The sequence below is a fragment of the Aptenodytes patagonicus genome, chromosome 14, assembly GCF_965638725.1.
Source record: "Aptenodytes patagonicus chromosome 14, bAptPat1.pri.cur, whole genome shotgun sequence".
NCBI classification, from domain to species: Eukaryota; Metazoa; Chordata; class Aves; order Sphenisciformes; family Spheniscidae; genus Aptenodytes; species Aptenodytes patagonicus.
In genome coordinates, this window is record NC_134962.1 from 7,132,879 (window position 1) to 7,145,087 (window position 12,209).

Consider the following 12,209-nt stretch of genomic DNA (forward strand, 5'->3'; position numbering starts at 1 on the left):
TAGGTATGACTTTGCCCATATCAATCCAGGAAAATCACTGGAGCATGATCCTTCTTCCTTAAAGGATTTTGTATTTTAAACAAAATTTTACATATATAAAACCCTCAGAAAATCATAATTAAACCACCCCATTCTCAATCATTAAGAAACAGTATTTTACACGTTATTCTGAATGACCATAACCACATTATATTCTTGAAAGATTTTTTTACTTCTAACAACAGTTAAAAAATTAAGTAATAAAACTATGAAAGCTGAGAGCATTTAACATATATGAAAAGCATTCATTAAGTTCTGTATGCATTATTGTGTTATGAGTAGATCGATCACAACTTTTAAATTCAGCAACCAGTGTTTACTAACTTTTGGCGACTGTGGATCTAAGAGCATATAGCATCAATACAACCTTGTTCAAGGAAACACTATGCTCTATAACATACTGCACACACATTAACTCTATATCTGAAAGATGTATGCGTAAGTTCTGTTTCAAAAAGCCTGAGGCACATGTTCAATAGCTCTATATCTAAGTTAAACATTTGACTAAGTGTTTTATATGGCACAGACTTTAATAGTTAGGGTACTATTTCAAGTGTGTATTAGAGTCTGTTGACTCTGAAAACAATTCCAAAATGTTTTAAACTGATACAAGAAACTACATTTTAAAATGTAACCTTGTCCTTAACTTCCAGAGTGACTACCTGAACTCCCAGAAGGACTTCCACCACAGATTCAATAACCACTATCCTGTCTCCAAACTACCTCTAGCATGCTATTACACCAATAATAACTTCTTAGACAGGAGAGTCAACATCAAAAATTGGTTACGGTACCTTTTTCAACCCCCCAAAAGTGAGGTTAAATAGATACTATACACTGCTAGGTAATTCTTTTACTCCATCATTTCTAAAAGCATAATTTTTGTCAAATAGCAGGCTTCCAAACAAGCAGGCACCAAAGACCGCCCATGCAAGAATCAAAGCCAGTTACAACAGAAGTTCCAAAACATTTAATCACTTTGGGCCCCACCAAAATCTAGAGACCACCACAGATTAGCACTAATTTACCATCTACAAGATCCCATCAAATACAAAAAGAGAGAGTAGGAACAGTCTTGCTTGTTCTTTTAATTTTAGTAGTCTGTTGGAGAATTAAACACAACAATAGGTAAGAACATCCTATTCAAAAGTGCAAATTTTAAACTGGCAGTTTTCCGTGACACATATAATTCTTCCTGAAGAACAGGAAGCAGGAGGCAGCAGAAAACTCCTGATCTTCAGGGCTTCTGCTACAGAATACACATCACCAGACTCCGTTATCTAGAAGCGAAGTTGTTTCTCTTCCTGCTGATTGAAAGTCCTATCCTGTGCATTTTAGCATGTGACTTAGTACTGATAGTTTAAATTTTCTCTTCTTACTGTACAAAACCTCAAAAATATGGCTCAAACAAAATACACTTCTGTGTAAAAAGGTATTATAAGTTTTATTTGTATTCATAAGTTGCTCTGTTTTAGACAAAGCTCTCTTTCAACTCTTTTCAGTCTAAATAGTTAGAAGCTTCAAAATTTGTCCCAAGCACTTCATCTAACAAGCTCACTCTTCAACATAAACCACCACTAAAAAATTCTCATTGCTCTTTCAAAAACTCTTTGGCCAGAGAGTTTTATATTTTGGCGAGACAGTTCAAAGCATTTACCATTCAGGCAATAAGAGACAATCTCTCTCTCTCTCTCAACACTGCTACAGTGTCTGACTGTTTGTTTGCCTTAGAGTTTTCACATTTTAATGTTATTTTTTTAACTTGATTCTTTCAGTATACTGCTACTTAAGATGTGAAGCAAGAAAGAAAAGTTTACTTCCAAGGGAGGTAAGTCACTTAGAAAAAGTCCTCACACATTAATTACAGTTGCCTTACTAAAAGTCCCCCATCCATGACAGTTCCCTCTCACATTCTTGTGCCTTTCTCCAGTACCAATACAGTCTTTTTACCAATTCCAGTAAAAGCAGATGAATACATGTATTTAATATTGTCAGCTCTTCACGCAAAGTTTCTACTGAGGCAAAATACGTTTTTTTTGAAAGAGAACTCTGATAGAAAGACTGTTTCATCCTCCCTGCAGCTAGACTCCATAAAGCCTTTCAAATCTAGTACTATAGCAAATACTGTCGAGATAAACCAAGGGATGCTGAATCCTTCATCTTGGGGTTTTCCATTTCCTTGAATTAGACAAAATCTGCATATGCATTCAATTTTTTTCCTAAACACTTATTTTGTGATCTGCATATCACTGGGCAAACAGATTGCTTTATTTCTTGTATGAGCTGCCACAGAAAAAAATGAGAAGGAAACTGAGCAGTGAGACAACTGTCTGTGGGACTTCCCACAAAGTGGTAAGCATTCCCATGAGCTAAGCCAGAAGGCCTGGAAAGGAAGCAGCCCTCTGCTCTGAGCACAGGAAAGTAATTTCCTACAGTTTCATGAGGCACAACATTTGTGATATGCATCTTGTAGCATGTAAATATACGTTCATTACCTAGTTCAGATGATCTAGTTTAAAGTACATGAGTATGAAGGCAAGGACTGCAGAATTGTTGTTTGGGCTGCTGGATATCTGTATTCTCTGGTGAATGTTCTTACTGCATCATTACAGCATCTGTTTGACAAAGTCCTTTGGGAAACTGTTGCTGTTTACAATTTAGCAGACTATCAGTTCTGCTCCGTAGGCTCATCGGTGAAATTCATGCACAAGAATAGCTTGTTTTGAAAGGGCGTTTTGATTTTCACAGTACTGGGGAAGAGAACTGCCACACAGCTCCTAGACTGACACTTCTCCAGTTTACATCCATGCTATAAACCTTGTCCCCTGGGATGAAGTGAAAACACAGATTCTGCTAGCTGAAAAGAAAGACTGAATACAGAGTGTAAACAAGAAAATACAGGACTATTCTTTTTGAACTACTCTCATCATGTCACTCTCCAAAGTCACATAACAATGCCTCTGCACGCACAGACATGGCAGGGGCGCACAGGGCCGGGCATCTGGGCACATGCTGGCAGACAGAAGGCAGCAAAGCCATGAAAGAAAATGCTGTGGCCCACATGGATCCCACAGGTTGGATTTCGGTTCAAAAAACATATTGTCATTCTTAAAGTACAGCAGTTAGCACCAGTAGAAACATATGTGTGGAAATCCACAACATTCAAACATTCTGCACTTCAGAAAATTTTGCATTTTGAAAGAACATGTACCAGAAGAGGATTCTATTTGTTAATAAACAATTTCTAATCCTAGCATATGTACAATATGCAACATCTCATTTTTTCTCCTTCTTCATTAGTTCTGGTTCATTTTACTCTATGCCCCATTGCTGCATAAAGACAGAATGTGCTGGGGGAATGCTGCTAATTAGTGCCTTGGATATAAACAAACTGTTACCAGAAAGCATGGCAACCAGTTCCCCACGATCCTATTAGAAAAGTTCTGGTCCCCTTCTTGATTCTGAATACAGAATGAGAACATTATCAGTACATATCCAAAAATCTACCAAATCACTCTTTGACCTTAATCAAAGGAAACGTAGACTAAAACATGTTCTCCCAGCTGGTTACCATTCTCTTTGTGCACCAAAATCCAATAACGAAAAGATGACAGACTAGATTATACCCACTTCATTATTTCTAGAAGCATCCTTCTGAATACTGTGACAAATTCACATGTGTGTGAAAACAGTTGCATGCAAATATGAGGCTATGATAAATACTGATTATTAAAAAAATCCAGAAAACATGTGGGATTCATTTAGTTTTTTTAAGATTATCCGACTGGCCAAACCACGGACAAAACATCTAGTTCCTGCATTTAATAATCAAGTTACATCCATCTATCAACAAAAATTTAGATGCAAACAAAAAACCTCATTAAAAATAAATTAGTATCTGCCAACAGGAAAGCAGAGCCATGAGGACTAAACCAGTATTCTATAGAACAAAATTAGCACTGAATGCAGCAATATGAGGCTAAACCCAACTAACAATATTCCACATCACCTGCAATAACTTACCAAGAAAGTCTTTCCTTCACAGGTCTTGTTTAATACAAATATACTGTATGTTTTATCAAATATCAGGGTGTTTGCTGAAAAATAACTCTGCCTAAATGTGGCAGCTATCACCACAAATCTCACTGATAATAAAAGCAGTGATAGGAAAAAAGAGAGTATTTGCAACTTTTATCATTGCCCCTAGCTACAAAGAAACCTATATAATGAGATCAAACTGTAGCACTGTAAAATGAAATGCAGTCAGTATTTTCTACAATAATCCATGTAATTGCTGAAAATTCTATGAAGAGTTGCCTGAAAAAAAGACAACGGCAAACGTCCTTTAAAAATACAGGGATCAAAACAAAACCTGAAGATGTAATCAGTTTAAACACATAGAAAAAAGGAAAAAAACCCAAACCAAAACAAATACTCCAAACCAAAACCAATCACCCTTTTTGAAACTGAAATTCTAACCAAATATTTGAAAAAATGAAATTTCTAAAGTAGTTGTTTCAAACCCAAACTGTCTATGAGAACAAAAGTATTCATTTTTTACAACTACTTAGAAACACATTTTTGTTAAAAAAAGGCCATCTAGAATCACTTCAGGCCATCATAAAACAGAACTTTTACAAGTTCCATTTCAATTTGCATATTCAGATAAACCCCCCCACTTTACAATAGTGGATGTGAATGCAATTGTATATACACACACAGACATTTATAACTATATCTATATATCTGTCAGTGTGGGGGGGTCATATGTGACCCCACTGCTATTAAATCTGAAGAAAAACTCACCTTGTGACAAACTTCCGATTTAATTTCTTTGAGAGCACGTTCAGAGAACACACAGCCACAGTTTCTCAAGAAGCAAAACCTTCAAAGAAAAGAAGACAAGACATACAGTCGTTTTTAAGAAACCCTGTGCCTAGAAGATAAATTTGCAGTGCTGATTCACACAGAAACAATACTGCAATGGGCTAGCAGGACACAGCTAACTTCTCTTTACACTGTCTCGCAGCTAATCAACGTATCAGCACCCTAACTAGGTACTTATTAATTCGCACAATGTTAAGAATAAAATGAAAAATATTGGATACATTAAACCACAACACATATTTTGTTATTTCATTCTCAGTGTAATTCAGCATAGGTTTATGACCATCTCTCCAGGGGATCTTAGCAAAACGGATGCCCTTGAGATGTTTTTGTACATTTGCTATAGGTCTAAACAGGCTACTCTGGAATCATCACCACAATCTGTTTTACTACAAAGTTACACTGTTTGAATGGTTCCACCTTCCATGAAGCTTATTGGTTTCTGACTCAAGCTCTCCAGCAAAGCTGCCACAAGCGACCCTAGCCAGGGTCTGTTCTCCCATGTCTCTCCTCTGCGCATGGAAGATTCTTGCAAGACTATGTAAAGCAATTACGCACACGGTTCACGTGATCTCCCCTTCCCCAAGAGCTACTGTTAATCCTTTCCTCTCTATCATCCTCAACTGAATCAAAAAATACTAAGGTGGCTCTGGTAAAAATGGGTTTACTTTTCAGGTTCTCTCTTTAATTCCACCTGAATATTTCCCGGCTAATCACTCTCTGGAGGAAGAAATACTTTGCAACTATCAAAGCTGTGAACCCAGCCTTTTCTCACCCATCAGGGTTAACATGCACAGAAAAAGAAATTGCTAATTTGCCCAAACCAGGATGCAAGGAAATGTCCTTCCTCAGCCCAATAAAAAATAGATACTATTGCAGGATTAGAATAGGCATACAATCCATCTCCATTCTGATTCTAACTTCATAGGCTGGCCAAGCTGGCAAAGAGGGCTTTAAACTAAAGTTGCCGGGGGAGGGGAACCTCCATCCATCCCACTCCTACCAGTTTGATGCCAAGGCCAGCAATAGATGCCCAGAGCCTGGAGAAGGATCACAGGTCAGCAGGAGAGCACCTGAAGAGCAGAACAAAGGAATTCCAGCCACTCCAACCAGTAAGTCAGCTTCATCAGGGGCCCAAATTAAATGCCTCTATGCAAGCGCACGTAGCATGGGGAATAAACAAGAGGAGTTAGAGATGTGCTCACTCCTGCAGGGCTGTGATCTTATTGGCATCACTGTGATGTGGTGGGAAGGCTCCTATGATTGGAGTGTTGGAATGGAAGGATACAGGCTCTTTAGGAAGGACAGGCAGGGGAGAAGAGGAGGAGGTGTTGCCCTCTATGTCAGCTGGAGTGCATGGAGCTCTGCCTGGGGATGGATGAGGAGCCGACCGAGAGCTTATGGGTCAGAATTAAAGGGAGGGCAGGGACAGGTGACATTATAGTGGGGGTCTGCTACAGGCCACCTGGCCAGGAAGACCGAGCAGATGAGGCCTTCTATAGACAGATAGGAGCAGCCTCACACTCACAAGCCCTGGTCCTCATGGGGGACTTCAACCACCCTGACATCTGTTAGAAGGACAACACAGCAGGGCATAAGCAATCCGGGAGGTTCCTGGAATGCGTCGATGATAACTTCCTTCTCCAAGTGGTAGAGGAGCCAACAAGGAGAGGTGCTACACTGGACCTTGTTCTCACCAACAAGGAGGGGCTGGTGGGGAACGTGAAGCTCAAGGGCAGCCTGGGCTGCAGTGACCATGAAATGGTGGAGTTCAAGATCCAAGCTCACTACCCTGGACTTCAGGAGAGCGGACTTTGGCCTCTTCAGGGATCTGCTTGGTAGAGTGCCATGGGACAAAGCCCTGGAGGGAAGAGGGGCCCAAGAAAGCTGGGTAATACTCAAGGATCACCTCCTGCAAGCCCAGGAGCGATGCATCCCAACAAAGAGGAAGTCAGGCAAAAATGCCAGGAGGCCTGCATGGATGAACAAGGAGCTCCTGGACAAACTCAAACACGGAAAGGAAGCCTACAGAGGGTGGAAGCAAGGACAGGTAGCCTGGGAGGAATACAGAGAAGTTGTCCGAGCAGCCAGGGATCAGGTTAGGAAAGCTAAAGCCCTGATAGAATGAAATCTGGCCAGGGACATCAAGGGCAACAAGAAAAGCTTCTATAGGTACGTCGGTGATAAAAGGAAGACGAGGGAAAATGTGGGCCCTCTCCAGAAGGAAACGGGAGACCTCGTTACCTGGAATATGGAGAAGGCTGAGGTACTCCACGACTTTATTGCCTCAGTCTTCACTGGCAAGTGCTCGAGCCTCACCGCCCAAGCCGTAGAAGGCAAAGGCAGGGACTGGGAGAATGAAGAACCGCCCACTGTAGGAGAAGATCAGGTTCGAGACCATCTAAGGAACCTGAAGGTGCACAAGTCCATGGGACCTGATGAGATGCATCCATAGTTCCTGAGGGAACTGGCGGATGAAGTTGCTAAGCCACTCTCCATCGTATTTGAGAAGTCCTGGCAGTCCGGTGAAGTTCCCACTGACTGGAAAAGGGGAAACATAACCCCATTTCTTAAAAAGGGAAAACAGGAAGACCTGGGGAACTACAGGCCAGTCAGTCTCACCTCCGTGCCCGGCAAGATCATGGAGCAGATCCTCCTGGAAGCTATGCTAAGGCACATGGAAAATAAGGAGGTGATTAGTGACAGCCAACATGGCTTCACTAAGGGCAAATTGTGCCTGACAAATTTGGTGGCCTTCTATGACGGGGTTACAGCGTTGGTGGATAAGGGAAGAGCAACTGACATCATCTACCTGGACTTGTGCAAAGCATTTGACACTGTCCTGCACGACATCCTTGTCTCTAAATTGGAGAGACATGGATTTGACAGATGGACCACTCAGTGGATAAGGAATTGGCTGGATGGTCACCCTCAAGAGTTGCAGTCAACGGCTCAACGTCCAAGTGGAGACCAGTGACGAGTGGCGTTCCTCAGGGGTCGGTATTGGGACCAGCGCTGTTTAACATCTTTGTCGGTGACATGGACAGTGGGATCGAGTGCACCCTCAGCAAATTTACTGACGACACCAGGCTGTGTGGTGCGGTTGACACGCTGGAGGGAAGGGATGCCATCCAGAGGGACCTTGACAGGCTTGAGAGGTGGGCCTGTGTGAACCTCATGAAGTTCAACAAGGCCAAGTGCAAGGTCCTGCACATGGGTCGGGGCAATCCCAAGCACAATTACAGGCTGGGCAGAGAATGGATTGAGAGCAGCCCTGAGGAGAAGGACTTGGGGGTGTTGGTTGACGAGAAGCTCAGCATGTGCGCTCGCAGCCCAGGCGGCCAACTGTATCCTGGGCTGCATCCAAAGCAGCGTGGCCAGCAGGTCGGGGGAGGTGATTCTCCCCCTCTACTCTGCTCTCGTGAGACCCCACCTGGAGTACTGCGCTCAGCTCTGGGGCCCCCAACATAAGAAGGACATGGACCTGTTGGAGTGACTCCAGGGGAGGGCCACGAAGATGATCGGAGGGCTGGAGCACCTCCCCTGTGAAGACAAGCTGAGAGAGTTGGGGTTGTTCAGCCTGGAGAAGAGAAGGCTCCAGGGAGAACTTAGAGCAGCCTTCCAGTACCTGAAGGGGGCCTACAAGAAAACTGGAGAGGGACTTTTTACAAGGGCATGTAGTGATAGGACAAGGGGTAATGGCTTTAAACTGAAAGAGGGCAGATTTAGATTAGATATAAGGAAGAAATTCTTCACTATGAGGGTGGTGAGGCCCTGGAACAGGTTGCCCAGAGAAGTTGTGGATGCCCCATCAAGGCCAGGTTGGATGGGGCTTTGAGCAACCTGGTCTAGTGGAAGGTGTCCCTGCCCATGGCAGGGGGGTTGGAACTAGATGACCTTTAAGGTCCCTTCCAACCCAAACCATTCTATGATTCTAACAGAGGGAGAGGTAGAATTGCTTGGTGTGACACAAAGGGAGGTCTCATCCGACCAACCTCCGCTTGCCCATACCAACCTCCTGTGGTTTAGCCCCCAAACAACTTTTAGTCACTTTTTCTCTGCAAACATTGCCCTCTACTCCTTTATTATACATATAAATTCATTTAGGAAAGGGTTAACTTTTTATCTTTCCTCTTGAACATGAAATGAAAGGACACTTAGTCTCCTGAACTCCCTCCTTCTGAAAGGAGGACAAATACTCCCCACAAAGGCTTGAGTAAGAACATGAGTTGCAACATTATTGATTCAAACATCTTTACCTGCTCTATATGCAGTTTAGCACAGTACTCACTTCTAAAAACAAAATCCAGAAACTTACTGACCTATGTCTTCCATTCATTTCCAATCCCACCACAGGGCATATAAAGCGTGCAGACTGGATGTCATCATATTTGTCACCTTTTATACTCTCTTTATCACCACTCCAAGCTGGATTATCTGCAAGGTTTAGTTCCGTTACATTCTGAAAAATAAAAATGCAAGCCTTAAGCTGTTTACTAATGATTTTTGAGCCATGATAACATTCCCTAAGACTTTTTTCATTGTGGTTTGCTATTTTTAACACTTTTAGCATACAGTGAGAACACAAGCAAATTGAGGTTTTGTAGCACGTTTTACCTTTCGTGGCACACACTAACATTAGACGTAACCTGTTTACCTTAATGCTCTTGATATGTGATGCAGCTTCCATGGGAGTTTTATCAGCTGACTTGTCCAACAAAAATTCAATGATGGCATCTTTATTATACAACCTATAACACACAATTTTTAGTAGTCATATTTGATTCTCATAACATTCTTTTTTTTATAAATTAGTACCTTTTATTATAGTGGTCTTTATGGAAGCATTCATACCTGCCTAGCTCACAGGCTACAATCGGCCGACATAACTTCTCTTGACTCAGAGCACAGTAGTACCATCTTGCCACCAATTCAGCATTTTTGTCAACCTGAAGAAAAAAAATACTCATGATTTTAAAACAGCTTTTATATTTGCAAATTATTTAAACATAAGATCAAGTAATACTTGAAGCATTAATCAAATCCCCAGGTATCTTACCAAACCTACTTTCTACATTCAAACCTATTCCGTAAAATAACTTTAGCAAAACCTTTTAGCAAAATTCATGACCGGTTTTGAGGGCCTGTCTCTACCTATTGAACACATTTCTGCATCTGGGGACCTACTTTCCTAACTCTGACTCAGTTTTCTTATTTTTTGCCACTTCCACCTTCCCCCTTCCCTCTTTATTCTTTTTTGCTCTTCATATGTTCTCCACTACCCTCTTTGCTCTAGTTCTACACTTCATCCCTGCTTGGGTTAACTACCAGTTCTGCTCCCTGTAAGGAACAAGATAACAAGAAAAGCAAATCTGGGCATGTCAGGATGCTACCTGAAGCTCCAGTCTAAAACCATAAATTTTATGACACATTAGGCCATAAAAGAAAGGTTGAGGTTCACAGCTACTCTGATAGTCAGGTGTGGGGAGGAAAGGGATTTTATTTACTTATTTTAGATCAGCAAGTGTAATTTGCCTAACTTTTCTGCCACTTGCTGTGAGATTTTTCCTGATCTTCATCCAACCATCCACACGTGATGCCACTGTATATCCATTACTCTAAAACATCCTAAAAAGAGAGCCCGAGCAAGACTCAGAACGCACACAGACGGAGTGCAGAAATGGCCACGTTCAACATCACCAATGGCCTGGTCACGCTATTAAACAATCTACCGAAAGCGTTACCAGCAGATACTGTACCCCTAGATGAAGGAGGTCCCTAAACCCCACGCGTTCAGCGGAATGTCCAAAAAGCCCTCCAGAAGACAAAGGGATCTCCACTGCAGCTGCCACCAGCGCCACGGACACAGTCACCCCGTCACCCCGTCACCCCGAGGCGGTACCCGCAGACCGGCCCACTGCCGCGCGGAAGGGCGCTCTCCTCCACGCTGCCAGCACCAGGAGTGCCATGCCCGGTTCGCTGCGGGACGGGCAGGACTAACCGGGCCTCCATGGGGCCTCCATGGGGCCTCCATGGGGCCTCCATGGGGCCTCCATGGGGCCTCCCTCCCTCCCCCCGGGCCGCGGGCCCACGGTCAAGGCCCAGGCTCACGAAGCCGGTCCGACAGCCCCCGGCCGCGCTCCCCGCCGCCCTCCCGCAGCCCCCTCCAACCTTCTCGACTTTGCGGGGCCCCTTGACCAGCTCGTGCCGCTTGGGGATGGTGCCGCCGTCGCACCCCATCTCGCTCCCCGCAGCGGTACGCTTCCGGGTCCGCTTCCGCCACGGGCTACCCGCTTCCGGGGGAGGGAAGTACTTCCGGCGTGCCCCGAGGGCGTGGTCGCTGTTCCATAGCAACCAGCCGGCTGGGGGCGTGGCTACCAGCGCACGGGCGGGAGGGGCGGGGCAGGGCGGAAGAGTCCATCGGACCGGTGCCGGAGGGGCGCGGCACGTGCCATTGCGCGCGGGAGGGTTCGCAGCGCCCCCGCCCGGCGGCGGGGCGGGGCGGGGCAGGGCAGGGCAGCCGCCGCCTCTCCCCTGCCCGCCCCTCACCCGGCCCCGCCACGGCGGAGCGGGTTTCCCCCTTCTTTTGTGAGGAACCCCCCCCACAGGACACCCGCTTTGGGGGATTTACGGCCAAATCAGGTGTTCCCGAGTCGGGCCGGGCGGGCAGGGGCTGGGCCGTCGCCTGAGCAGGCGCCTCTCGCCTTTCCCGCCCTGCCCCGGCAGGAGGGTGCGAGGGCGGGTCACAAACACTCGGTCAGTCCAGGAGTGAGTTTAATACAAAACATACAAAGCCAACGTGAAATGCAGTTACTGCATTAAACTGTGCAAACGGTAATATTCACAAGTGTCGACGTTTAAATAACGGTGTAAAACATGGCAACTGCCAAGTAAGAACAAAGCCGAGAGGAAGACGAGGGAGCTGTTTTTTCCACAGACAGCTGGAGCGTGTGTTCTGGTGCTGCCGCGCGAATTCGCTGTAACTGCTTACAAAACTAATCGTGCAGTTTCAGGGCAAAGACACAGGTACAACGTTGCCCAGAAAGGCCAGACTTCAAAATAAATTAATTAGGAAAAACACAAATAACACAGGTGTAGAAACAGGCTCCCTGGGAGGTTACAGGGCCTTCATCGTCGTATTTCAGAGCCAGCAAATTTAGGGATGAAGTTAATGAGCTGCACAGAGCAACGACGTAAGGGCCAGTCTGCGAAGCCCTGGGCAGCCTCCCCAGCACAGGTGCTCAGGTGCCCAGCAAGAAATAATGTCATGTTTCCAGTTTGTA

General features: G+C 44.5%; 1 protein-coding gene across 1 annotated transcript in view; it reads right to left on the reverse strand.

Moving 5' to 3' along the window:
• Positions 1-11,214, reverse strand: part of RTF2 (replication termination factor 2) — a 33,179-nt gene extending 21,965 nt beyond the window's left edge. Inside the window, exons 1-5 of the mRNA XM_076352420.1 lie at positions 11,098-11,214; positions 9,781-9,875; positions 9,584-9,677; positions 9,249-9,388; positions 4,846-4,924 (exon numbers count right to left, since the gene is read on the reverse strand). Of these exons, the coding sequence (XP_076208535.1) occupies positions 4,846-4,924; positions 9,249-9,388; positions 9,584-9,677; positions 9,781-9,875; positions 11,098-11,166 (477 nt within the window). The 5' untranslated portion in view covers positions 11,167-11,214. The remainder of the gene's footprint in view (positions 1-4,845; positions 4,925-9,248; positions 9,389-9,583; positions 9,678-9,780; positions 9,876-11,097) is intronic.
• Positions 11,215-12,209: the final 995 nt, after the last annotated feature.